Source organism: Humulus lupulus, chromosome 3 (assembly GCF_963169125.1).
Source record: "Humulus lupulus chromosome 3, drHumLupu1.1, whole genome shotgun sequence".
NCBI classification, from domain to species: domain Eukaryota; kingdom Viridiplantae; phylum Streptophyta; class Magnoliopsida; order Rosales; family Cannabaceae; genus Humulus; species Humulus lupulus.
The window spans coordinates 41407219-41435118 of record NC_084795.1 but is presented as its reverse complement, the minus strand read 5'-3'; the positions used below and the strand labels follow the sequence as shown (position 1 = coordinate 41435118).

General features: G+C 35.8%; 2 protein-coding genes and 2 long non-coding RNA genes across 4 annotated transcripts; 2 read left to right on the top strand and 2 right to left on the bottom strand.

Annotated features, from left to right (window-relative positions):
• Nucleotides 1-4061: 4061 nt before the first annotated feature.
• On the top strand, nt 4062-16141 carry LOC133822574 (G-type lectin S-receptor-like serine/threonine-protein kinase At1g11410). The gene is made up of 7 exons (XM_062254953.1): nt 4062-5476; nt 6086-6217; nt 14284-14477; nt 14570-14780; nt 15106-15343; nt 15451-15601; nt 15713-16141. The coding sequence occupies exons 1-7, from the start codon at nt 4189-4191 to the stop codon at nt 16028-16030; spliced, it is 2532 nt and encodes an 843-aa protein (XP_062110937.1). The 5' UTR covers nt 4062-4188; the 3' UTR covers nt 16031-16141.
• LOC133822577 (uncharacterized) lies at nt 11739-12359 on the bottom strand. The gene is made up of 2 exons (XR_009887941.1): nt 12222-12359; nt 11739-12042 (listed from the first exon to the last, which is right to left on the bottom strand). It is a non-coding gene; the product is annotated as an uncharacterized LOC133822577 (long non-coding RNA).
• LOC133822576 (uncharacterized) lies at nt 12659-13684 on the top strand. Its single transcript, XR_009887940.1, has 2 exons — nt 12659-13265; nt 13342-13684. It is a non-coding gene; the product is annotated as an uncharacterized LOC133822576 (long non-coding RNA).
• A 2926-nt stretch (nt 16142-19067) lies between the features above and the next one.
• On the bottom strand, nt 19068-20415 carry LOC133824008 (uncharacterized). The gene is made up of 2 exons (XM_062256869.1): nt 19807-20415; nt 19068-19628 (listed from the first exon to the last, which is right to left on the bottom strand). The coding sequence occupies exons 1-2, from the start codon at nt 20413-20415 to the stop codon at nt 19068-19070; spliced, it is 1170 nt and encodes a 389-aa protein (XP_062112853.1).
• Nucleotides 20416-27900: the final 7485 nt, after the last annotated feature.

Sequence of the window (27900 nt, the reverse complement as noted above, 5' to 3'; positions counted from 1 at the left end):
ACAAGAGTCTGTTCAAATCTTCTGAACAGGTAGATAATGGCTAGAAGATTTTCATGGGAAATTCTGCCACATCTAAAATTGCGGGTCAAGGAAGTGTGATCCTAAAAATGACTTCTGGAAATGAGCTGACTTTAAACAACGTACTGTACGTACCAAAGATCTGGAAAAACCTAGTGTCTGGTTCACTGTTGAATAAACACAGATTTCGAATTGTATTTGAGTAAGACAAAGTTATTCTGTCCAAAAGTGGAATGTATGTGGGAAGGGGTTATGTAACTAATGGGTTGTTTAAACTCAGTGTAATGGTTGTTAAACCAATTATCAATAAAGTTAATAACTCTTCTACTTACTTGCTTGAGTCTTCCAATGTTTGTCATGGTAGACTAGGACATGTTAATTATGATACTCAACGGAGATTAATTAACTTGAATCACATACCAAAATTCCACATTGATTCAAATCATAAGTGTGAAACCTATATTGAGGCAAAACTAACAAGGTCTTCCTTCAAAACGATTGAAAGGAATAATGAACCCCTAAATTTAATCCATAGCGATGTATGTGATTTAAAATTTGTTCAAACAAGGGGAGGCAATAAGTATTTTATTACTTTTGTCGATGATAGCACAAAATATTGCTATGTGTATTTGCTAAAAAGCAAAGACGAGGCTATAGAGAAATTTGTTCTCTATAAGACCGAAGTTGAGAATCAACTTAACAAAAAGATTAAGGTTTTGAGAAGTGATCGAGGTGGTGAGTATGAATCACAATTTCGTGAATTCTTTGCAAAAAATGGAATCATCCATGAAACCACTGCACCTTATTCACCTCAGCAAAATGGTGTTGTTGAACGGAAAAATCGTACATTGAAAGAGATGATGAATGCGATGTTGATTAGTTCTGGATTGACTCAGAACATGTGGGGAGAAGCTATCTTATCAGCTAATTATCTTTTAAATAAGATACCCAAAAAGAAAGAAGATAAGACCCCTTATGAGTTATGGAAAGGAACGAAACCTTCCTTCAAATACTTAAGAGTGTGGGGGTGTCTGGCCAAAGTGGTTGTACCTTTACCAAAAATGGTAAAAATAGGTAAAAAAACTATTGATTGCATTTTCATTGGTTATGCACATAATAGTAGTGCGTATCGGTTTTTGGTGTATGAGTCTAAAATATCTGACATACACAAAAACACGATAATGGAATCCAGAAATGCGTCGTTCTTTGAACACGTATTTCCTTTTAGATCAAAAGAGGATTCAAGTTTGTTGAAACGAACACATGAGACTATTGCTGAAAATAGCCATGATCAAAGTCAAGAATGTGAGGATGAACCTAGACATAGCAAAAGAATTTAAACAGAAAAATCTTTTGATCCAGATTTTCTGACCTATTTGCTAGAAGGTGAACCTCAAAGCTTTGATGAAGCTGTGAACTCCACTGAAGGCTCTTTATGGAAAGATGCTATTAATAGTGAGATTGAATCCATACTTCAAAATCACACCTGGGAGTTAGTAGATCTTCCTCCATGATGTAAGCCTTTAGGGGCCAAATGGATTTTCAAAAGGAAAATGAAATCTGATGGTTCAATTGATAAGTATAAGGCACAGCTTGTAATTAAAGGTTATAAGCAGCGTCAATGCCTTGATTACTTTGACACTTATTCTCATGTGACGAGAATAAATTCCATTAGGATGATACTTGATATTGGTGCGTTACACAATCTTGAAGTACATCAAATGGATGTGAAAACTGCTTTTCTAAATGGGGATTTAAATGAAGAAATTTATATGGAACAACCCGATGGGTTTTTCTCCCCAGGACAAGAAAGAAAAGTATGTAAATTGGTGAAATCTTTATATGGTTTAAAGCAACCAAACTATGTTGGCAAATGACTTCAAAATCAATGAATGCGATAAATGTATTTATGTTAAAGAAACAGATAATGACTATGTCATTTTGTGTCTTTACGTAGATGACATGCTCATTGTTGGAAGCAGTGATAAGATGATCAAATCTATCAAGAGTATGTTGAACTCGAAATTTGACATGAAAGATATGAGTCTAGCAGATGTCATTTTGGGGATTCAAATCTCAAGGACATCTGATAAGATTATTCTAAGTTAGTCACATTATGTGGACAAAATTCTTGAGAAATTCAACAAAGAAGATTCTGGTGTATCCAGAACCCCTATAGATTCAAGTTTACATTTGTTCAAGAACAAAGGGGAGAGTGTCTCTCAGGTAGAGTACTCTAGAATTATTGGAAGTCTAATGTACTTAATGAGTTGTACAAGACATGATATAGCCTACTTAGTTAGTAAACTGAGTAGATACAAGAGTAATCTAGGGTCTGACCACCGGAACGGAACAATAAGAGTACTTAGGTACTTACGATTTACTTGTAGCTATGGGCTACACTATACTAAATATCCATCAGTACTTGAAGGGTATTGTGATGCTAATTGGATATCTGATATGAAAGACTCAAAGTCTACGAGTGGATATGTGTTTACACTCAGTGGTGCAGTTGTATTATGGAAATCTTCTAAACAAATGGTAATAGCTAGATCCACGATGGAATCTGAGTTTATTGCCTTATACAAGTGTGGCGAAGAAGCTGAATGGCTTCTTCAATTTTTAGAAGATATTCCAAAATGGCCTAAACCAGTGCCAGCCATTGGCATACATTGCGATAGTCAATCTGCAATTGGTAGGGCACATAATAATATGTATAATGGTAAGTCTAGACATATACGTCGTAGACACAATACCATTAGACAACTACTCTCAACTGGAGTTATCTCTATTGACTATGTGAAGTCAAAGGATAATATTGTGGATCCACTAACCAAAGGGTTAAATAGAGAGTTGGTTGAAAAATCATCGAGGGGAATGGGTCTAAAGCCCATGAATGAATAAAGTCAATACAGTAGACACCCCACCTAGTTGACTGGAGATCCCAAGATCTAGGTTCAAAGGGACAACTAAAACTGTAAAGATTATGTTGGATCACTGTGGGGGTTATCCTCATTGTCCATTCCTATGATGAAACAATGATAACCGTAAGGAAAAGGTTAAGCTATGCTTTTAATGATTTCTTATGCGTCGAAATATTGAGCAGAGTAATACGGGTTACTCTTAATTAATAAAATCACCTATGTGAGAGAGAAGATGGGTCGCTTCTATAGGGATTGAATAAGGGCTCAATTCCTAGAATATCTCTTGCAAAACCAGAGAATGTTCAAGGCCAAAACGAACAAAATCTTGAAAAACCAATATATGTCAGGAAAGATTCATGTGTGTGGTATATCATCGTTTACACGAACAACTGAACAGTTCAAAGACATCGCGTCTACTGATTAGTCACTAAAGTAAATATACTTACACAAGGGAAGGTTCAAAGGTTAACACCTACCTATCCTATGCGAGTTTCTAACATTGAACTCTATCACTTAGGTCTAAACCATTTGTTGATTATTCTTGTGTCAGTTTTTATTCATGTGGGGGATTGTTAGAATTTTTTGAATGAAAAAACCAATTGGGATTTGTCCCACATTGGTAATAAGAGGTTAAACCTCTCATTTTTTGCCTATATATAGAGAACATGGGCATTGTAGTTTAAAAAAACAAAAAACATATATTTATATATATTTGTCTTCCTTTGAATATTATATATATATATATATAAATATTTTCAATATAGTTTTTCTCTTTTTAGAGTTTGGGCATATTTGGATTATTTGTTGTGTGATAGAGTTCGAGCATATTTGGTTCGGCGAAGTAATTGACTTACTTGTCTTTCACCATTTCCTAGCTTTTATTTTGTTCTTTATAATTATTGTCTAAATTAATTATAATTGCTATTTATATTATAGTTATTTATAATTATAATATTATTATTTATATTGTGTTATTTATAATTATAATATTATTATTTATATTATATTATTTATAATTATAATATTTATGTATTTTTAATTTAATAGAAATAAATATTATATTTATTGCGTTTATTAAGTATTATATACCTTATATTTTTCATACGTATATCTCCATCCTCAATCCATATCACTATTACTTGGCATTTTGATAAAAATGAACTTCGATCTCTTTCTTTAACCTGAGCTGCACTCGTAGTTGGCTAACTCAGTCAATTCATACGTAACTACGTTGAAAGTTGAAACCATGGAGATTTCTGTGACTTCATGTTTCACTATATTATTTCTGATTCTCCTACCCTTCTCTTCTTGCCTTTCCCTCTACACCATTACTCCAAATCAACCTCTCAAAGATGGCGACATTTTGATCTCTACCCAAAATAAATTCGTACTTGGATTCTTTAGCCTGGGAAATTCCCGCAACCGCTATGTCGGAATGTGGTACCACCAAATTCCCGAACGAACCATCGTTTGGGTAGCTAATAGAGACAATCCTCTAAGTGATAAAACCGGATTTTTGGCCGTCGATAGTCATGGGCTAACTCTCTTTGGTAAAAATGGAAGCTCTTCTTTTTGGTCAGTCAATGTTTCGGTCCCTTTAGCAAATAATTCCATGGCTAAGCTTTTAGATGTGGGAAATCTCGTTTTACTTCACAATAACACTGGACAGAGTCGTCCTTTATGGCAGAGCTTTCATCACCCAACAGATACCGCACTCCCTTCCATGAAATTTGGGTGGAATCGACTCACTGGGTTAGACAGCATTCTTACATCTTGGAAGTCCTTGGACGATCCAGGAACTGGTAAATACTCAGTTTTGTTCGATCGAAATGGGTATCCGCAATTTTTCTTGAACGAGGGTAAGGCTCCACATTGGCGGGCTGGATCTTGGACCGGCACTCGGTGGAGCGGAATACCCCAAATGGCGGTAAAGTTCATATTCAATGTCAGCTTCGTACACAATCAAGACGAAGTCTCCTACATATATCGTCTCCACAACGACTCGATTCTCACGAGGCTTGTGGTTGATGAATTAGGAACCCTTTACAGATCCACGTGGCTGGATAAAGAGCAACGATGGCTGAAGTTTTATTCGGCGCCGACCGAGACGTGTGATACGTACGAGTTCTGTGGGCCTAATGGGTTATGTGACCCTGTCAACAAGGATGGGTTCGAGTGCTCCTGTCTACCCGGGTTTGAGCCAAAGTCGCCCAAGGACTGGTTACTAAGAGATGGGTCAGGTGGTTGTGTGAGGAAGCCAGAGCTGAATCGCATGTGTGGGGACGGGGAAGGGTTTGTGAAGTTTGTAGGTGTGAAGGTACCAGACACATCGAAGGTTCATGTGAATATGAGTATGAGTTTGAAATCGTGTGAAGAAGAGTGCTTCAGGAATTGTACGTGTGTGGCTTACTCTAGTGCAACTGTGAGTGATGGTCCGATTGGGTGCTTGACATGGCACGGTGATTTGGTGGACGCAAGGACTTATTCTAATTCAGGCCAAGATTTTTATGTGCGAGTTGATTCCATTACTCTAGGTATTATTTAATTCAAGTTGGTTTGAGAAAAATTAATTCCATTAATTTTATTTTATTTTTTGTTTTAATATAATTTATTGTCGTATTACAATTTTATAGAAAGTTTTTTTTTATGATTTTTGTAAAAAAAAATGATATATATTTTTACATTTTTAATGTTCTGGTATAGATAAAGTGCTATTTGATATATTTTCTTGCTTATAAATATTTTTTAAATAAAAAACTGGATTTTTCAAAACCCAACACTTTATTATTTGAAAAAAAAAAAACTTCTAGAGAGAAAAACAAAGTAAAAATACAACAAACATAACAGTTATTAATATTTGAAAAAAAAAAATCTCTGTATAATATTGGATTGCTATTGATATTCCCTCAATTTTTTTATAATTATTATTTAAGCAAAATGATTATTTTTTTTCAAGAAGAAAGATTCATGGAATTTATCATATATATTTTTTCATCTTATTAAATTTTATTCTAATTTTATTACATTAAATCAAGCAACACCTTAATGTTACTTAATTTGTATACATGATACACCATGTAATTATTATCAAGTGCTAAGTAACATAACATTTGTTCATTTATGTATATAATAATAAATTGCAGCTCAATATTTGAAGAAGTCAAAAAAGAATTCTATAAGCAAAATTGGGAAGCTGGGAATTGCGTTGAGTTCTTTTGCAATACTAATTCTCTTTCTATTTTTTATATATTGGTGGCGAAAGAGAAAAAACAAAGGTACCTCTCTCTCCTTATTTTGATTTCTATTTTATTATCTACCTTCTTACTTTAGTCATCATTTCTTTTACATATATCTTTGAAGGCTTAAATCATCACACATATTATATTATATACTCACATACATTGAAATATCCTAAAATATCCTAAGCTTAATCATCAAGACCAATATAGTGAATCATTAGTTTGGAATGACCAATTACTTAATCATTATATATACACACATACATTGAAATATACATTTAAGTGATAATTTGTATGTGATTTCACTTATCAAATTTTATTTTATTCCGGTTTTAGAAAAATTGAATTTATATTAGGCATTATAATTTTGAATAGCTATAATTAAGTAATACCTTTTATCAAGACTCAAAGAATAGATTTGGAAAAATATGATAATCTTATTGAATGAATTAAGTTACAGGGTTTGTATATGAAAACTGAACCAACAAAACTACTCTAACAACCTACTGTAACAAAATTGTAACTAACAGCTTAACAACTAACTGAATCATAACAAATTCATCATTGTCTCTAATAGCCCCCCTCAAACTAAGTGAGGTAAGAGATACAACACTTAGTTTGTCTCTGAGAAAGGGGAACCGAGAGCTAGAAATAGACTTGGTGAGGCAGTCAGCTAGTTGTTGCTCAACAGGTACATGTTGTACCGAAATTTGCCGCTGAAGCACCTTGTCCCGAACAAAATTGTAACGTCCTCCTAATCCAGGATTGTCACACTATGTACTTTAAATAGTGTCAGACTTGCTAATCAAGTCATTTTGTCATAAACGTGTAACTAAGGTAAATGTTAAGGGTTAGGGTTAGAAATTTTGGTCAAATGAACTGTTAACTTTTTATTCAAAAGTTTAATATATACATAGGATCCCAAAATATTACCAAAAAAAATCTTTAAAAGGGTATATATAAAAGTCAAAAGTACAATGAGTCGGCCTAAGCGGAAAAATAAGGGACACGACCCTAGTTCCTCTGAGATATCCTCGGTCATAGTGGACGAGCAGGAGAATATGTACACGCAGCCAGTGAAGCTCTCCAACTCATGGCTGATCAAACTTTCTTTTTCCCTTACCTGCATCACATAGCACCCGTGAGCCAAGGCTCAGCAAGAAAACTTAAGCATGTGCATGAACAGTAAATATTGATTCCAAATACTTATCTAGGATGCCTAGCAGTAATAACCTACTCATGAATGCATACAATTACAAATAAATGATCATTGGATCATTTTGGGGCCCGTTGCCCTGAATAATTGACCATAGAGTCAACTCGAGGCCATATGCCCTAGCTATGTGACCATAGAGTCACCTAGGGCCCTTGCCTTTAGCTTTGAATAACTAGCCATAGAGCTAGCCAAGCACTATGTTTTCCAACGACCATTGGGTCGACCAACGTAATAGTACGTTCCTGATTGGGCCTAAGCCTCTCGACCAGTGCGCGGTGCACTATTACCGCCCTTAACTAATAAATCAAGACTTTAATCAGACATTCAGATAACCAGATAATCAAGTACGGATAAAAATAAACATACCTCAGACAATACAAGTATGCATACATATAAATCATGATATCTTAACGAATCAAACACTAACACAGTTATAACTATGTTCCTTAATGGGGCCAAGCACTACCTATGCCAACAAGGCAAGTATTCATTAAGAAATTATCCAGACATAAAACATTCAGGCATAACCTAAACCACGTTCATTCCCATGGGTCGAGCCCTATTCATAATTATAATCAAAAATCGGGCCAAGCCCCAAACACATCACGTATTGTGTGCATTGTTCTTACCTCAGGTCCAAGTACAACGTAATAATAAGAACGACCCTCGAGCACGATCCCGCTTCTGAGCCCCTAGCGATACCCTCATCTATGTTTAATGATCTCATAGCTGCAACAAATCCCAAATCCTAACTCAAGCCTTCAATTCCTTAGTTTTCTCAAGAATTTCACACCAAGGTCGAGTGAGAGAGAGGGAGAAAGAGAGAGAGTCGGTTGGGAGAGACAAGACAGAGCTGAGTGTTTTGTGTTATATGTTTTCTTAAGGTTCAAGTAACTTAAGCTAAACCCTAGACTCAGGTACCAAAAACGTCCCCAAGGGAAAATTGGTCAAAATCCCCGATATTCCCTCTAATCTCCCTAACTCAAAATATATCCCCGAATATTTATTCATGTTACCCAATAACCCGGTCATGTACCAGTTACCCAAAATACCCTTGATTCACCCCGAGTTGGGTATTAGGTCCCGTTGTAACTTTCCTGCTAACTTGCCCCCTGAGATCATCTTGTGTCGAGTAACCCAAATAAACCCACATAATAATGTGGTCTCTCACATATATCACGTATATGTACATATATACAATTATGCCCTCAGCGGACCAAAATTACTAAAATTGACCTTCTAATAAGAAATGAGCCCACGATCATATTGAATACACCTAAACATGCATATCTAGTCATATTGTGATATAACTCATATAATCATATATTTACACACATATATACCACATAAGCACATAATTTCCATAAATCACCATCCTGGCCCCCTAATCAATGTCTTAAGCCTTATTAGGTAATTTGGGACGTTACAAAAATAGTGATCAATCTCTATGTGTTTAGTACGCGCATGAAGAACAGGATTAGAAGCCATCATAACCGAACTCAGATTTTCATACAAAATGGAAGGAACATCAATATTCCTAACCTATAGCCGAGTGAGTAAAGACTGAATCCAAGTGATTTTATCAGTGGCCACACTTGCAAGGCTTTGAAATTCAGCTTTAGTGGATGACCAAGATATGGCGGTCTGCTTTTTGGACTTCCAAGAGACAAGATTTCCACCGAAATAAACACAGAAACCAATAGTAGAGCAGTGGTCATTAAGGTCTGAAGCTCAATCAACATCACAAAAGGCATTTAAGTGAAGACTAGGAGCCCTTTTAAGACACAAGCCACAATCTAAGGAACCAACTAAGTATCTAAGGATCCTCTTGACAACAACCCAATGAGATTGGAGAGGAGGGTGCATAAAGTGACAAACCTTATTGGCACTAAAGGAAATATCAGGCCGCGTGATGGTAGCATACTGCAAACCCCCAACAATAGATCTGTACAAAGTAGCATCAAGAACCGGGTCACTACCATAGTCAGACAATCGAAGCCCACCATTCATTGGTGTATTTTAAGTCTTAACTCCCTGCATCTGAGCTTTACAAAGAAGATCTTGCAAGTATTTTTGTTGATATAGCAAGATACCATTAGACATATGAAATATTTGGATACCAAGAAACTAATCCACAATACAAGATCTTTTAAGGAAAAGAGAGTACTCAGATCAGTGATTAAAGAGGAAACAAGCTGATCATTGCTGCCTGTGACCAAAATAACATCAACATAAACCAAGACATGGATGCAACATGTAGAGGTGTGTTTGATGAACAAAGAATGATCAGCTTTTGCAGAAACAAACCCAAACCTGGTTAGTGCAGCAGATAGCTTGTCAAATCAAGCTATTGGAGCTTGTTTAAGACCATACAAGGCTTTGTGGAGCTTGCACACCTTATGGGGAAATGTAGAGTCAGCAAAACCAAGGGGTTGGGCCATGTAAATTTCCTTTTGCAAATCACCATTGAGGAAGACATTGTTAACATCAAGTTGCCTTATCTTCCACCCTTTTGTCACAGCAATGGTGAGAACTACTCGGATAGTAACTAGTTTCACCACAGGGCTAAAAGTCTCATTAAAGTCAAAACCAACTTGTTGATGAAATCCTTTTGCCACAAGCCTCACTTTATACTTGGATATTATTCCCTCTAGATTTTCTATGACTCGAAACACCCATTTACAACCAATGGGAGCTCAATTTGGTGGCAAATCAACTAGTGACCATGTGTCGTTCTGCTTGAGAGCATGAACTCAGTTTCCATAGCAGCTGTCCAATGTGGGTTTTTCAAGGCATCCTTAGCACAAGAAGGTTCAATAGAAGCCATGATAACTTTAGGCTTTAGAATTCCAACTTTACCTCTTATCTACATAGGATGAGTACTAACAACTGCAGTAGAAGCATTAGTAACAACAAGCATAATAGATTGTGCATTATAAGATAAAACAATTAGGCCAGATTCTTGATTTTCATGAGGAATGGAAACTGACTCAGAGTGTGAGCTGAGTTGAGGTGCATGAGGAGGACTTATAGTAGGAATAGAGAGTGAGGACCGACTCTGGGTGGGATTAGAAAAGACAAGTGGGAGGAGTACCTGGTGTGTTAAATCACTCAGATTTAGGAGGTATGGTGGACGTGTGAGCAACATGTGAAAATGGAAAAACAAACTCATCAAAAAGGACATCCCTGAATATATATAATCTGCCATCCTTAGAAAGGCACTTATATCCTTTATGAGACAAGCTATACCCAAGAAAAACACAAGGAACCGATTTGTATTGAAGCTTGACTCTATTGTAGGGTTGAAGGTTAGAATAACACAAGCAACCAAACACTCTCAACATAGTATAATCAGGTTTAGCGTTGAACAAAACCTCAAGAGGGGACAGAGAGTGAATTTGAGGAATAGGCATCCTATTGATGAGAAACACAGTTGTACGACAGGCTTCATCCCAATATTTGAGTGGTAAAGATGCTTAAGCAAGCAAAGTGAGAGCACTCTCAACTATGTGACAGTGTTTGAGTTTTGCAACACCATTTTGCTCATGAGTATGAGGACATGAGACTTAATGAATGATACTTGTTGACTGAATTAAACGTGTGAAAGCTTGATATTCACCCCCAATCTGTTTGGATAGCTTTGATTTTATAGCCTAGTTGAAGTTCAACTTGTGCTTTGAAGCTAGTGAACGTGGGTAAAGCCTCAAGTTTGGTTCTAAGCAAATAGATCGAAGTGTGCTTAGAAAAGGCATCAATGAAACTTATGTAATACTTATACCCACTAGATGAATGAATAGGGGCAGGACCACACAAATCAGAATGTAAAAGCTACAATGGTTCAATATATACAGTAGTAGAGTTGGGAAATGGTAATTTGTTATGCTTACCAAGACAACATGTTCACTACAACAATTTTCACTTTTAATGACTCTCTATAATGACTTACACCAATGGTGTAAGTCATTAAAAGTATTCAGGGATATTTAAAGTCTAATGGTGTAAGTCATTAAAAGTTATTGTTGATGGCTACCAAGGTAAGTCATTAAAAGTGGTGGGAGACGTTAATTGAAAAATATGAATATAAAATTATTTATTTATAAAATATTAGACTTGTAAGAGCATCTGACGTCTCCCCTTGGAAGACGTGCCAGACATCTAACGTCTCCCCCGGGGAGACGTGTCACATCTAACGTCTCCTGGAAGTCTACAAAGTCTCCCCATGGGAGACGTCATATGGCCACTTTAGATGGCTCCTGCAACAACGTCTCCCCTAGGGGGAGACATTAAATGTCTACAATGTCTCCCCCATATAGCCATTAAATGCCTATTTTGTTGTAGTGGTTGCACATAAGTCTGACTGAGTTTTATTGCTAAGTTTTATATTACAAGAAGATATAGCAGCTTTTACAACTCGGGCAGTAGGGTGGCCAAGTCTATTATGCCACAAGGAAAAATCAGACTTAGAAATGAACAAGTCATGACTATAACATGCTTTATTCTTTACATGATTGACTCTATACTTAGGAACTTCAAGCGACTTAGGCTTAGTATTTTGATGAGCTACACGTCCTAGTTGAATGGTTTCAAACTTGTAGAGTCCTTTGTCAAGCCTCCCAACCAATAAGGTCCTCCGACTAACGTGATCCTTAACACAACAATAGGTAAGATGGAATTCAAAGAAAACATTGTTGTCATTAGCAAATTGAGAGACACTAAGAAATTTTTTGGTAATAGTAGGCACATGCAGGAAATTATTTATGACAAGTTGCTGAGAGTGATAATGAGAGGAAATGAAAGTTTGGCCAATGTTTTGAATATGCAAACCTGTACCATTTCCCGTATGAATTTTTTGCTGCCCATTATAGTTAGTGCTATAGCTCAAATTTGATGCCTTAAGAGTAAGGTGATTGGTAGCACCAAAGTCCGGATACCAAGGGGAGTCGACCACACTCTCAGGAGAAGCATAAAAAGCTTGCATTTCAACAATATTGGCACTAGCATTGAAATTTTGAAAACTTTTAGGACCTGAAAAAAACTTGTCAAACCTATAAAAACATTGTTTGACCGTGTGGCCCACTTTATGACATAACTAGCATTGTGGCTTTCGTCCCCAAGCTGTAAAGTGACCACGTGCAGCAGTATAGCCTCCCCTAAATGGACCATGTTGACCTCGACTTGGTGTAGAGCTTGAGCCACATGAAGCATCCTAAAAAGTTAGGTGGTCCATACCCCAAAAGATGAGCTGGTTTGTCCATATCCTTGGTGATGAGGTGGTGGTCCTAAGACAGGCTGTCCAAAGCTAGGTTCTCCATATCATGTACCATAGGTGTTGTAAGGAGAATAGACTCCACGAGCATAAGCAGGTGCAGGAGGTCCAAAGTGACCGTTGGAAACAGGACCATTTGTGGAAGCACTACCTCGAGAATCCATTGAAGCCTTCGACTAAGAAATATTAGCTTCACAACCACTATTGATTTCCAAATCTTTTATGCCTTTCTCTATTCGAACCTCTTGTGACATAAGAAGTGCTTCAATCTCAGCCACGGTGTAAGCTTCTGTTCTTGTGTTGATAGAAGTGATGAACACTTCATAATCCTTGGATAAGCCATTGAAGATGGCTTCAATATGATCTTGAGCAGTGAACACATGACTAATGGAGGCCAAGGTATCAACAATCCTCTCGATCTTCAAAAGACAATCATCAAGATTTCCAGTCATCCGAGTATTGCGCAGAAGCGTTTGAATTGCCCATTCTTGGCTTGATTTTGAGCTGTGTAGTGTTCACGGAGAGCTATCTAGATCTTAGCAGTGGTCTCAGATCCAACCATCCTAGTGAGGCTTTTCTCCGACATCGACGAGAGAAGACAGGTAACATGAATACTATTTTGCTGATCCCAGTCTTCAAATTCTAGACTCACTTGATTAGCCTCACGATTTGCCACAGTGAGATACTTCGGTGGAGTGAGAGTTTCATCAAGGTGCTTCAAGAGTCTACTACCTTTGATTGCATGAAAAAATTTGCTCTTCCATGGAAGGTAATTGTGTTAATCAAGACGAACAGAAAGAGAATGAGAAAAGGTAACAGGAGATGTTTTTGGTAACAAAGTTATGGTTTGATTTTGTGAAACTGTAGCATTGGTTGGCAAGGACGAATCACCAGAAGTAGTATTCGAAGAGTTCACCATTGTTGAAGACGAGAAAGCTCTGATACCATATCAAGACTCAAAGAACAAATTTGGAAAAATGTGATAATCTTATTGAATGAATTAAGTTACAGAGTTTATATACAGAGTATGAAAACTGAATTAAAAAAACTACTGTAACTAACAACTTAACAACTAACGGAATCATAACAAATTCCTATCTGTCTCTAACACCTTGCATTGTACTGGAAATGCTAAAGACTAATTATTTCGTTTTATTAATAATAAAAAATATGAGCTCTTAGAGTTCTCAAGTAACTAAGAGAAAATAAACACCATAATTATAGGATCACTTATTGGGTTCTTAGTCAAAACATTACAAGAAAATTGTGAAAGATATATATGGTAGAGATTTTGATTATGAAAAAAAAATAAAAAATGGGGAAGGAATTACTGATATTTTGATTCAATAAGTTGCTACTTTCATACAAAGTCCATTGAAATATTCATTATTTTAGTATATCAAATTGATAGGTGATATAGTTTTCATAAGAAATGGTGCTAGTATTGGTAATTTGGTATTATGAAACTTTATTTGGCAAATGACAGAGAGAGAAATATAGGAAACGTATCAATGCAAAATGAATATACATTTAGATATTCAACTTGTACAATTTGGCTGATTCAGAAAGAAAAAAAAAGAAGTGAATTAATATTTTGTGTCATTTATTATTTAATGACAGTGAAAGAGCAACGGAGCAAGTATTTTTATACAAGTCAAAATATCTTTTTGAATGATATTTCTGGAAAAAATGAGTTTGATGATAGTACAAATTCAGAGTTGCCACTCTTTGATCTGAATACTATAGCTGCAGCCACTGACAATTTTTCCATTAATAACAAACTTGGAGAAGGTGGTTTTGGCCCCGTTTATAAGGTAATTATAAACTGGTATGGTATGTTCCTGGTATGGTATGTTATTTTGTAAAATGATACATGAATAAAATACTAACAAATATATTATTTTAGGGTGTGTTTGACGATGGAAAGGTAATAGCAGTGAAAAGACTATCAAAAACCTCTGGCCAAGGAATTGAGGAGTTTAAGAATGAAGTGTTGCTAATTTCAAAACTCCAACATAGGAATCTTGTCAGGATTCTAGGTTGTTGCGTTCAAGGAGTAGAGAAGATGTTAATCTATGAATACTTGCCAAACAAAAGCTTGGACGTTTTCATTTTTGGTATGTTTGTTTTCTAATGATGCATGTGTGCTTTGTTTAGTGTTGAAATTAGGACCACGAGAGAATTCAATTTATGAATTAATATTTTACATGTTGCAACTTGCAATAGGTTATGATGATGGCTTAGTGGCAAAAAGTAAAATTCTAGTTTGTCAAAAAACAAAAAAGTATAAGTATAGTTTGTCTTATAATCCTCGTTAGCCTTGTTTTTTTTTTCTTCTACCAAACAGATTTTTTAAGGAATTTAATTCATTATCGTAAGAGTAAAGTGATGAAATGATGTTTTTATTGAGCTTTTAAATTAATATTATTCATTATTGGACAGATGAAGAGAAAAGGAAACTACTAGATTGGAGAAAACGATTTGACATCATTTCTGGTGTTGCTCGAGGGATGATGTATCTTCATCACGATTCAAGATTGAGAATCATCCATAGAGATTTAAAAGCCAGCAATGTTCTTCTAGATGCAAATTTGAATCCCAAAATTTCAGATTTTGGCATGGCTAGAATATTTGGAGGAGATGAAATTGAAGTAAACACCAATCGAGTGGTTGGAACATAGTAAGTATCCTTGATCTGAAATTATTTTATCTCACTAATTTATTATACTTATATAAACAAAATAAAAAGACAATAAACTATTCATGTGATTCTAAGCACTATTACAGTGGTTATATGTCGCCAGAGTATGCTATGGAAGGACGATTTTCAATAAAGTCAGATGTATACAATTTTGGAGTTATGGTGCTAGAGATAATTATTGGCAAAAAGAATACTGGCTCCTACGATAAGAAATTAGACTCCAATTTGATTGAGCATGTAAGTTAAAAATAATTTGTATTATTTATAAAAGTTGTTTATAGCTGCTTATTCATGTGGTTTTCGGTATATATGATTACATAATTAAGATCTAAATCATTGTAACTATAGGTTTGGGATTTGTGGAAAGAAGGCAGGGCCTTGGAAATAATGGACTCATCCATAGATGAAATATTTGGTGGCACAATATTGAGATGCATTACAATCGGGCTGTTATGCGTACAAGAGTATGCCATTGATCGACCGACCATGTCAGAAGTTGTTTTAATGTTGAGTAATGAGGCAAAACTTGTTAATCCAAAACAACCTGCATTTGTATGTAAAAGAAGTTACACTATGTATACTTCAAGTTCACATACAGGTCTATCAACTAGTGAAGGACATAACTCAGTGAATGATGTCACTTGTACTATGGTAGAAGCTCGTTGAATATGCTATACTATAGTTAATTTATTTGGAATTAAATATATGTAATATAAATGCAACTCTAAATTATTTGTATGTTATTAGAATTATAATATTTCGTATTTTGGTTTTCTATGTTAAAGATTTCTTTTTTTTTTTTCTACCTTGATCCTCTATTTTTTTTTATTTAAGGGAAAAAATATATTGAACCACAACAACTATTACAAACACAAGCTCACAAAGAGCTCTAAAAAACAAAACAGATTACAACTGTCAAATAAAATCAAACATAGCTTTCTCTTTTTTCACAAGATTCTTCCTAGCAAGGCTAAACATTCTAGCCTTCAAGCAAGACTTAATCAAATGATCAACTCTAGGAACAGAAAAAGCAGAACAATTAAAGATACAAGAGTTACAATTCAGCCAAATGAAGTAGACTGACGCAGCAAGAGCAGCTGCATCAATTCTTTGCACTAGCCCTTTAGGTCTCCCAGCCAAGTGAGTCAATCAGCGAACTTGGAAGGCCAAATGGCTACTCCCAACCAATCCTCAACCCTGTGCAGAATTTGTTGAGAATAAACACAATCAAAGAATAAATGGGCATAAGTCTCCAACTCTAACTCACAAACAGGGCACAAGTTAGAGTCAATTCGAACATGGCAATGCACAAGCTTGTCCCGAGTAAGCAAATGACCTTGGACTGATTGCCACAATATAAATTTGTGTTTCGGAATAGAAAGATTACACCAAAAAACGTTAGCATAGTTAACCTTTTCCTGCTTCTGCAAATGGTTATACAATAAACTCAGATTGAGTTTCCTGTTGGTGACCGAAGCCTCTAAATCATCAATAGACAAAAAAGATTTTAGTTTAAGCAACTTCCTCCAATACCAGCTCACATCAACCTTTAGATTGTACTCCCCAAAATTCTGACCTTTGGGGTAAAGGTCATCAATCTACTTAACCCAAAGCAGGTCTTGCTTGGAAGAAAGCGCCCAAACATACTTAGCTAACAAGACTTTATTCCATTGAGAACCTTCCTTAAACCCAATACCTCCCAAGCTTTTTGGTAAGCAAACTTGGTCCCAAGTTGTAAAGTGCATTTTGCTTCTATTTCCTTTCTTACCCCATAAAAAGTTCCTACACAGCCGGTCAATCTCAAGAGTAACACTTTGGGGAAGGAAAATGCCCATCAAATAAAACCGGATGCCTAACAACACAGAGTGAATGAGTTGAGCTTGAACAACAAAAGAAAGGTGACGACTAGACCACGTATGAAGCCGAAGATTAATCTTTTTAATTATTAGCCCACAGTCACCAGCCTTCCATTTAGTAGGACAGAGAGAGACACCAAGATACTTTAAAGGAAATGAACCCTCCTCAATGTGAAAACTCTCCAAAATGCTCTTCTTATCCTCAGCTTTCAAACCACCAAAATAGATATGAGATTTTGTCATATTAGCTGACAGACTAGAAGCTTGACTAAACTTTGTCAATTCATCTTGGAGGATTTGGACCGACTGAAGAGACCCTTTGCAAAAGATCACAAGGTCATCCACAAAACAAAGACTAAGTAGTTTCATCTGTTTACAATGGGGATGAAATATGAAATCCTTGTTGTGAGAGGCTTGAATAAGAAGTCTTGTGATGTATTTCATGACTAGCACAAACAGTAACGGAGAGATAGGATCCCCTTGTCTTAGCCCTTTTCTCCCAATAAACTTCCCTTGCACCCTGCCATTCATCATAAGCGAGTAGGAAGTTCCCTTCAAACACACCATAATCCAATGTATGAATCTGCTAGGAAAACAGTAAGCTTTCAGAAGATCCTCCAAGAAAATTTAATCAATTTTGTCATAAGCCTTGCTAAGATCAATCTTCATCACACACTGAGGGGAAATATTTTTCCTAGTGTAGCCTTTAATTAGATCCTGGAAAATGAGAACGTTGTGAGCCAAAGAACGATTTTTGACAAAAGCTCCTTGATTTTGATTTATTAACAGCGGCAGCACCCTAGCCAACCTCATGCAAAGCATTTTTGAAATACACTTGTAAAGCGTATTACAACAAGCAATCGGTCTAAAATCCACAGCGGGAGTCTCTACTTTAGGAATAAGCGAGAGGGTAGTATTATTTATATCAGCAGGAAGATCTCCTTCATAAAAAAACCCTATATTGCATCAGTAATTTCATCCCCTAAATCTTTCCACATAACTTTGAAGAAGCCCGAACCAAATCCATCAGGACCAGGGTTTTTAATAGAGTTAATAGTGAATAAAGCTAACTTCACATCCTTCTTGGTAAACGGTTTTAGTAAACCCAGTTGTTGATCCAGGCTCAAGGTTCCACCATGAATAAAACATGCTTTCAGAACTGGAGAGGAGGCCGAACTAGGACTGCCCATGAAACTTCTAAAATGGTTAATGAAATGAGCAACAACATCCTAAAACTTATCATTTAGCTAACCTTGATCATCCATAAAAGAAGTGATCCGATTTGCAGCTTTCCTCTGCTTAAGACAGGCGTGAAAATAGGCAGTATTTTCATCTCCAAACCGAAGTCAAGTGATCTTACTTCTTTGCCTAAGAAAACTTTCATAAATTCTGGATTGACAAGTAAAATCCATACAAGCAGACTGTTTAGCATGTTGGAGCTCAGCTGAATGAGGGTTATGTTGAAGATTAAACCGAGCTTGTTGATATTGATCTTTAGCTACTGAGTAATTGTGAGTGACATCACCAACTGCCAATTTATTGAACTTATGAAGAATATGTTTGAGCCTATCCAATTTCCTCAGAATTCGCACTAAACCATGAGCTTGTAAAGGCTTGGACCAGCTATTCATCACAGTATCTCTGAATTCAACATGCTCAGCCCACATGTTATAGAATCTAAAAGGTTTAATCCCTGAAACAGTAGCATTCAAGGATTTAATGATGCAATAGCAATGATCAGATAGGACATCCCAATTAGTTAAGACTTCATAATTAGGAAAAATATCCACCCAAGCTTCATTTTTGAACACCCTGTCCAATTTGGAGAAGATTCTGGCCCCAACCTCTTACTTATTAGACCAAGTGTAATGGGAGCCAACTGAGCGCAACTCATCTGCCATACAAAGAGCCCTCCATTGCTGAGCATCTTCCATTTCCAAATCAGTAATCACACGTCGTCCAATTCGATCATCATAATCAAATGCAGCATTAAAGTCACCAGCCAGAAGCCAAGGCTGCACAGGGAACACCAGCAAAGCCAAAGCCTGCCATAAATCTTTTCTTTCCTCTATCGTATTCCTCCCATAAACAAATGTCAAACAAAATTCCTGAGCTTTGCCCAATATCTTCACTCGACAGTGAACAAACTGCGCACTTTCCTGAAGAACAGTAACAAACACTAAACCAGACTGCCAAACCAGTAAAATTCTATCTTCAATAGCTTGGCCATTATAACAATCCCAACCTACAAAGACATTCTTCATCATCTCCTCAACCTTATTACCCCTAAGTTTGGTTTCAAGAAAAGCTCCTAAACCAACCTTATTTAATCGGCAAAAATAAAGAAGGGACCTCTGTTTATTCCTTTTATTCAGGCCCCTAACATTCCAACTAAGTATGTTGCAACCCTACATTGAAAATATTGGTAGAAGACAGTCCCATATTTGTTACCTCCACTAGACGATCTTGTAAAACACTATATGTATTCATCATCATAGTCTAAGTAGCAGGAGCATTTTGTTTAACTCCCCCGAGACGTTTAGGTGTAATCCAATTCGAATCCTGCCCTATTTTATTACTACAGACCTCCATTGGAACGATTTTCTGTGTGTCAACTATGGTTGTAACTCCAGCATTTTCCTTTGGAAATGAATCAGTAGTTGGCTCAGCTGAGGTCAGAACTATAACTTCTTCGGAGTTCATAGGTCCTTTCATGACCTCTTTTTTCCTCCAAACTACTCTCTGGTCTCGTTTACAATTAGTAGCAGTATGGCCCAAAACTTTACAGAATGAACATTGAGTAGGCAACCATTCGTATTCAAGAATCTGTTCCACCAATTGACCTCTCTCATTAAGGAAACTAATAGTTTTAGGCAAATTATCTGAAATCTCCACATCCACTAACACCCTTGCAAACTTCACCATTGACCTATCCTTAGTAACATTATCAACCAGCATAGGTTTGCCAATGGTACTAATAAGAGCACTCAAACACTTAACTGCCCAGTATTGCAGCCCAAGACTAGGTAGTCTAACCCAAACAGGAACAAATTTCACTAACCTCATAGTGTCTAAATCAATCGACCAAGGTCTCAGTATAACTGGCTTCCTATCAAAATGCACTACCCCATCTTCCAAAACCATATCTCGCATGGCTTCATCCCGAAACTTCACAATAGTATAGCCTGCATTCATTCAAGCTATCCTTTCAATACCCAGTTTTCCCCATAATCTTTTAATAAAGCCTTCAAACACTGCAAATGGGGGATTGTCTCCAAGGATGATACATACCATTGCTGAATTCCTAAAAGAAACTTCCATTTCTATCTCCTCCACATCCACCTAAGCAATCAGTTTCCCTTCTCGGACCATTGGTTTCGCATAAGTCAGACGAGCTCCACCTTGGTGAGCAATCGACTCTCGAAATTGGGACCATTTGTCCTTGGCTAAATGCTGAAAATCCCACTCATCAGCAGCCTCCTCAAACAATTTTGAACCAGAGTACATATCGCCAGTATACACAACAGGAGCTTCAGTTGTGTGGCATTCCCCGATCTCAAGAAATTCAGCAACTGAATCTGTGAAAACCTCCTCCATAGCAATCAGAATTTCATCTTCAGCACCTTGATCTTCTATTATTACTAATATTAAATTAGTTCTTAGTGCTTCACAAACAGTACAAAAAATTTATCTGTAAAATATTTTTCAATATGACTAAGACATTGTTTTCCTAGTAACCAAACACATCAATGCTATGTTTTTATTTTAAAATAGATTCAATAATCATTCTATTTATATTCAACAATAAAAAAATATCACCTTGATAAAATCTATCACGGGGGCTAGATATAGACTACGTGAGAGTTGTTGGAGAGGAAGGATAGTTATATTATTCTTATTGTCACGAATTGTATCTTCTAGAACCAGAATATTTAACTCCCAAATAAAAACCATTACCTTATGGAAACAATAATGTTATACTAGCAATAGAGTAAATATAATTCCCCAATGGAGCTTAACAATTATTCACCCGGTTTTTCGTCAACTTCAAATATAATGAGTATTAGGCTCAACCGAAATTGTACGTAAATAAGGATTACAAGCACAAAAAAAATTATGTGGTCTAGTGGTTAAAATTTCACTTTGTCCATGAGTCAATGTTATTTCTGAGTTTTCTTAGAGAGAATAATATTAGATTATTTCTCCAGAGTTTCGATACATCAAGCATTCATCCCATTTAATAGTTTACTCTGTTCATATTTATAATTGAGAATGAGCATTTTGGGTAATTTCCTGTGATTGTAATATTCTGCACTTAGCATGTATCCATTACAATAAAATACACACGTATCTTTTATCAGGAAGAAAGAATCCTAGATCTGATTACGCATGTCTTTAGTCAAGTATCTTCCCCAAGCTCCAACTGCATCATATCACTTCGATCAGAATTATTATCCGAGTCTCGACCTAGTATCTCAAGGTTCGGTTATGTCGCAATATCTTGACTCTAACTGAACCTCTGTGAAGTAGAAAATGACACTCTTTCAGCTTGAGTTGTGCCTATTGTCCATATTTCTACCAAGAACACGTGGCATTTTCAAGTGGGCTTCAAGAACCCTCGGGAGAGGCTAGGGCCCAACCAGAGCCCAATGAACATTGAGCAACCAGAGGTCTAAAGGCCCAAAACCATCCTAGGTCAGATAACTGGCCAATAGTCCAAGTATTATGAGAACCCGAACCCGAGAAGAAGGCCCGTACCAACTTCATGAGTGCCCATAACCCCCATCCTCCGGGATGATGGTCATTATTGTGGACATCCCAGTCCAAGGGTCGGATCCCACCATGTGGGATCCAGATGGAGTTTCCAGGTCCATCCTCACACTTCACCTCGCTACCAGGACACACCCTTCAATCTGTCATCAGTAACTGATGTCCGCCTTGGTAAATGAACCCAAAACATATGTCTTGGTAGAACAAGACCACATCATCCGGATGACATGTCCCCGAGATATCCGGCAGTTGGTCTCCTTAACTAACCTACAAAAAGGATACGCAAGGAACGTAAAATGTTCCTTGGGATCGGTACTGCCAATACTCTAACAGATCCTGTCCCCAGAATTCCCTGACGGTTCATGTGCACATGTCCGTACCAATGTACAAGGGGAAGGATGTAATGCTGAACCACGCTTAAGCCAGCCTAGTGGGCCAAGATTAAACACTTTGTAATCACATTCTCCATTTTTACTGTAGCTCCATTGGAGGGTAATTGTGATATATCTTTATTGGGACCAGATTAGTCTGGCCCAAACTACATGGCCATCTATAAATAGGGTCATTAGTGCACTATAGCAGGGTTCTGACCCAACCTTTTCATGCATGCAAAAACATTGCTGAACTTGCTGGAAACCTCCATTGTTAAACTCTCTAAAGCTTAATACAACTAACTCTTGGACTAAGACTCATTAACGCTCCAACTATGTAAATTCTTTGGCCTTGTTTACTTCATTCCTTTCTTACTAGCTCTGATTTCTTAATATATTTATAGTTTCCAAAAAATTCGATAAACATATTGGTGCTTTCATTGAGAGCAAGAAGAAAACTTGAACCAATCTTTGTCATCTACGAAGATGGTGAATACCAGACCCACTGTGTTTGATCCCGCTCAACAGCAGAAATAACAAGACAATGGAGAACCATTGCAAGACCATCAACTTCCTCAAGACCAACCGGAGGATATGCCCTATAATGGACCCCTGCTTAATGACTCCCAGCACTTCGAAGAAGGGAGTGAATACGATGAAAAATATTACGAAGAAGACGGATAAAGGTACTGATAACTTTATATTTTAGAGTTATTAATTGAGATTTTTAACTTAAAAATCTAAGTGAAATAGAGTGTTTGTGTTGTTATTGTGTGGTTTTAGTCATTTCATCTTTTAATTTTGTTTATGTATGTTATTTTAATTAAAAATCAATCTTGTGGGAAAATAATGAGATTATGATCTAAAATGTGACATCTACTTTTGAAGGAAAAATGAAAGGATGCTTGGAAAGCTTAGTGAAAAATGTGCAAAGAATTTATCTTGGAGCTGAAATTATTGCACTTTGTTGTAGCATCCACTACAAGAAAAAATGCTTTTAATAAGACCAAAAATGTGTTATCAAAACATACCATAACACTTTTTGACGTGTTAAGACTGACTATGTTATCGTAGGTCAGGGTACTTTACATAACACTTTATCATTGTTATATAGATGTGTTATTATACTGTCAACGATAACACACTTTCTGTGTTATTTTAATAAATAGATAAGTGTTTAATTATATTATTTATAGTCGATTATATAACACATTTAAATATTTATAAATTTGTGTTATACTACACTTTAGTATACACATTTTTTGTGTTATATAATGAAATTTGCATAACAAAATTCTTTACTTATAAAAAGTGTTATTGTAATAGATATTATAACACATTTTTCGTATTATTTTAATATTTAGATAAGTTTAAATTCTCATTATATATTCATTTATATACACTAATTTATTCTATTATATTTTTATTTTTTATTTATATAATTAAAATTAGCTTTCTAATATATACTAGCATCATCAAATGAACTTGATTTTCAAATAACAAAAAGTAAAAACATTCAACATTGTATTAACAATCCACAAATTAGTTTAAAACATTCAACACTGTCATCAACAACAAAATTTTCTTTAAGTATTCAAGTAGTCTTAAATATTCAACATATTGAAAAGTTACTACTTTCAGCACAAAATATTCTACAGCTGCCTAACACAAAGCCTTCAAAATTAAGTATCCTTTTCTATTTCGCTTGTCACATCTGCAAAATAAACAAAGAAATATTTTATTGTTATTATCTAGCATCACAAATTACTTCAAGAAAAATGCTATGGAAATTATTTCCAAGAGAGGACACCACATACAAAATAATGAATTCACAACTACACCAAATGAAACAAAGAAACCAAACACTAAATTATAAGACATTGGTTCTTTTTTGAGTATGAAAATGTACCTCTTGGAATAACTTTTTTAGAAGGCCATGCAACTGTGGAACCAACTGCTTCTTGTATTGTAAGCATTGCATTATTAGGACGAAATAAGTAAGATTCTGGTACAATATACACATAGGAACTTAGCTGTAACCTGTCAGATATGAAATTAATCAAGCAGAAATTATTATTATCATCCTAAGCCAGCTAATAGCTTACTAATTGTGTAAGGATATGTTTTTTTTTAATTCAATAAGTTCATAAGTTGTAAAGGTTTAAAAATCTAGATGTGAGAGCACTAGCAATTACTTAAAGTTTCATAATCATCAATTCGATGGAATGAGTATCAAAAGCTATAAATGAACAAAATGAAAAGACAAGCACCAAATCATGATTGAAAATCACAACAGTTTACAAATGTAATTATATGTTTAAATGAATGTTACAAGTTTCATCACCTGCTCTGTGTGGTTTGAACATGAAGTATGGTAGTATTAGTATATAAAACATGTTAACTACTGATCTTCCAAAAGAATGGTAAGTCCGAAAGCATCCAACCTAAAGAATCAACCATCATATCATTGATTATAATTTCAAACATGTCCTGTAGAACTTTCACTACTTTACCAGCAAGATATCCATTTCCCTCACCCTTGAAACATTTAATACCATAAGTTAGTAAGGTTTGGACTCAGACTACGGACTCCTTACTCTAAAAAATCAAGGAGAAGCCAGAAATATGCAGGCTTACCAGAAGTTCAAGCAACTCAACAAATTTATCTCGCAAATTTGGAAGCTCAATCATTCTAAAGTCCTCAAGAAAACTTGATCTTTTAAGGCTTTCTTCAACTTCATTTATTATTTCAGATGTGACCCTAGAATGCAACACAAGGATCATCATAGAAGCAGAAACAATAAGTGAGAAGCCAGCATTTGAATGTTCTATCAGGAAAAGAAAGAGGAAATAATGTATCTACATGGTAAGAATGACATCATTTAAATATTCAAGTATGTATGCATACAAAACAACATAAAGTTTTGCAATAATTTGTCTACCTCTTTTCCAAATCTCTCACAACGAGAAACTTAAGGATGTACTTCAGTGAATCATAGCACTCCTTTACATCATAGTACATGCATTTGTATTTTCTAATATTTTTGACATGAATTTCATCCTTCCCCAAAAAATCCCATGCAATGCACAGTGACATAGATAGTTAGAGTGTCAACGATTGACTCCTGAGATAGTTATAAATGATCAGCATGTGGAGATCATTAAAAAATATAAATTAATAAAAAAAACATAAAAATTGTATACCACATGAAATATGTTTTGAAAGAAACATTTTCGTCCCTTTTTTTCATTTTTTTTATTGAAGGTGGAATCAGACAAGCATCAAATGTTGATGGCAAGGTGTGGAATCTGCTTCTCTACATTCCTAACATCCGGATTTATAGCACACCAGAGTAAGAACATTGCCAATGTACTCTAATAGTGAGAAATATATAGTGTTATATTATTTTATAATATAATGTAATATTATATTATATTATATTATAATATAATGTGTTAGATTAAATAAATGTGACAAAGAGTGTCACATATTGTAACATATAATAGAGAATTACAATATTTAGATATATGAGACATATCCAAATAATGTAACATATTTGGTGTTACAAATTTGTAACTTCCAAATATTACCATTTATTGTGTAAATTTGGTGTTACACAATATTGAGATGAATATCATAAAGCCATTTGAGAAATGGCTGTTAGAGATATGATTTTAACCCCAATAATGTGTTTTGGGGGTTACAAAATCATTTGGGAGGATTTGGAACTGTTTGGAAAAACAATACATTTTCAAGTGCTGAAACTGGGCTGTGGCCGTGGCCACTGAATGATGGTGGCCGCGGCCTGGGGGACAGAAAGCAGTGGTCGCGGCCACAAGTGCATTTCAGGCCATTTTTTCAGTTTTTTCCAAAAGTGTTGAACGATTCCAAAAACCCAAATAACTGCCAAATCTCATTTTTAATTCCATATTAATCTAATTAAACATTGGTAACAGCCATGGGGGTTGGTGGAATTTGAAATTCAAAGGGTGTCTCTAAACTCTATAAATAGGAGCCTATAGCTCACTTGAAAGACACAACATTTCTATCCATTAGAGCAATTGGCTAGAAACACCTTGAGGCTTGATAATTCCAGAAAGCATTTCCAATATCTGTGAGAGATCCCTTAGTTCTTGAGTTAGGGGGAAATAAGCTTTTGGACAAAGGTTTCAAATCTTGTTCAAGTTGGTGATCCCCAACACTCTTCACTTTGGTTATGTGAGTGAGAGTTTATTGTTTTTGTTCTTGTTCTTATTTTCTTCTATTGCTTTTCTTCTTTTTCTTCTTGTTCTATTTACTTGTACTTTTGTTTAAGAGTTGTAATCCTTTTATTTCCTTTGTTCAAACACTTATAGTTTATTTGTATCTTTTGTAATAGAGTTGTACTTTCTATTTCTATCATCTTACATCTCCTTCTCCTTTTATTTGTATTTTCAGTTATAGAGTTGTAACACTCCTTTTAATCAATCATTATTTATTTGTTATATATTGCATAGAGTTGTATTTTCTTACCATTTCCATTGAGGCAATACATATTTTCCTAACATTCAAAAGCTTATTTTTTGTTTGTTTTAATGGAAGGTGAGACCATCAAAATCATGAATCAAGACCTAGTGAGGTTGGATAGGTTTGATGGGTCCAATTTCACTAGGTGGCAAGACAAGGTGAGATTCCTTTTGACCACTCTCAAAATCGCCTACATTCTAGAATCCATTCTAGAACCTCTCCCAACGCCATCCGACAAGGACACTCCCGAGGAGGTAGAGAAAAGAAGGAAGAGGGAGGAGGACAATCTCCTTTGTAGGGGTCATATCCTCAACGCCCTATCCAATAGGCTCTATGACCTCTACACCGAGACCAAATCGGCAAAGGAGATATGAGATGCACTTGAGAAAAAGTTCAAGGTGGAAGAGGAAGGTACCAAAAAGTTTTTGATATCTCAATACTTCAATTTCAAATTTTTTGGTGATAAACCTATTCTTCCTCAAATTCATGAATTGCAAATAATTGTTAACAAACTGAAAGTTTTAAAGATTGAGCTTCCCGATGCCTTTCAAGTTGGTGCTATAGTGGCTAAATTACCACCAACTTGGAAGAGCTATAGGAAAAGAATCCTTCATAAAAATGAGGATTATTCTTTGGAGGAAATCCAAAAGCATATTCGATTCGAAGAGGAATCGATATGTAGAGATAAACTTGTGGAGGGGTCTAATGGAGAGACTTCCAAAGCAAATGCGGTGTCACAACCAAAACATCCCAAAAACAAAGGGAAAAAGGGTAACGAGAAACCTTTGGGTCCAAAAACCAACCCAAACAAGTTTAAGGACGAAAAAGGTCCTTGCTTTGTGTGTGGGAAAAATGGTCACTATGCTAGAAAGTGTAGGCATAGAAAAGACCAACAAGGACCAAAGGTGAACGCAACTCAAGAGGAAAACATAGTTGCTACCCTTAGTGAGGTGAATGCGGTCCAAGGCAAGGTGAAAGGATGGTGGTATGATACATGTGCCACCGTCCATGTCACCTATGACAAATCATTGT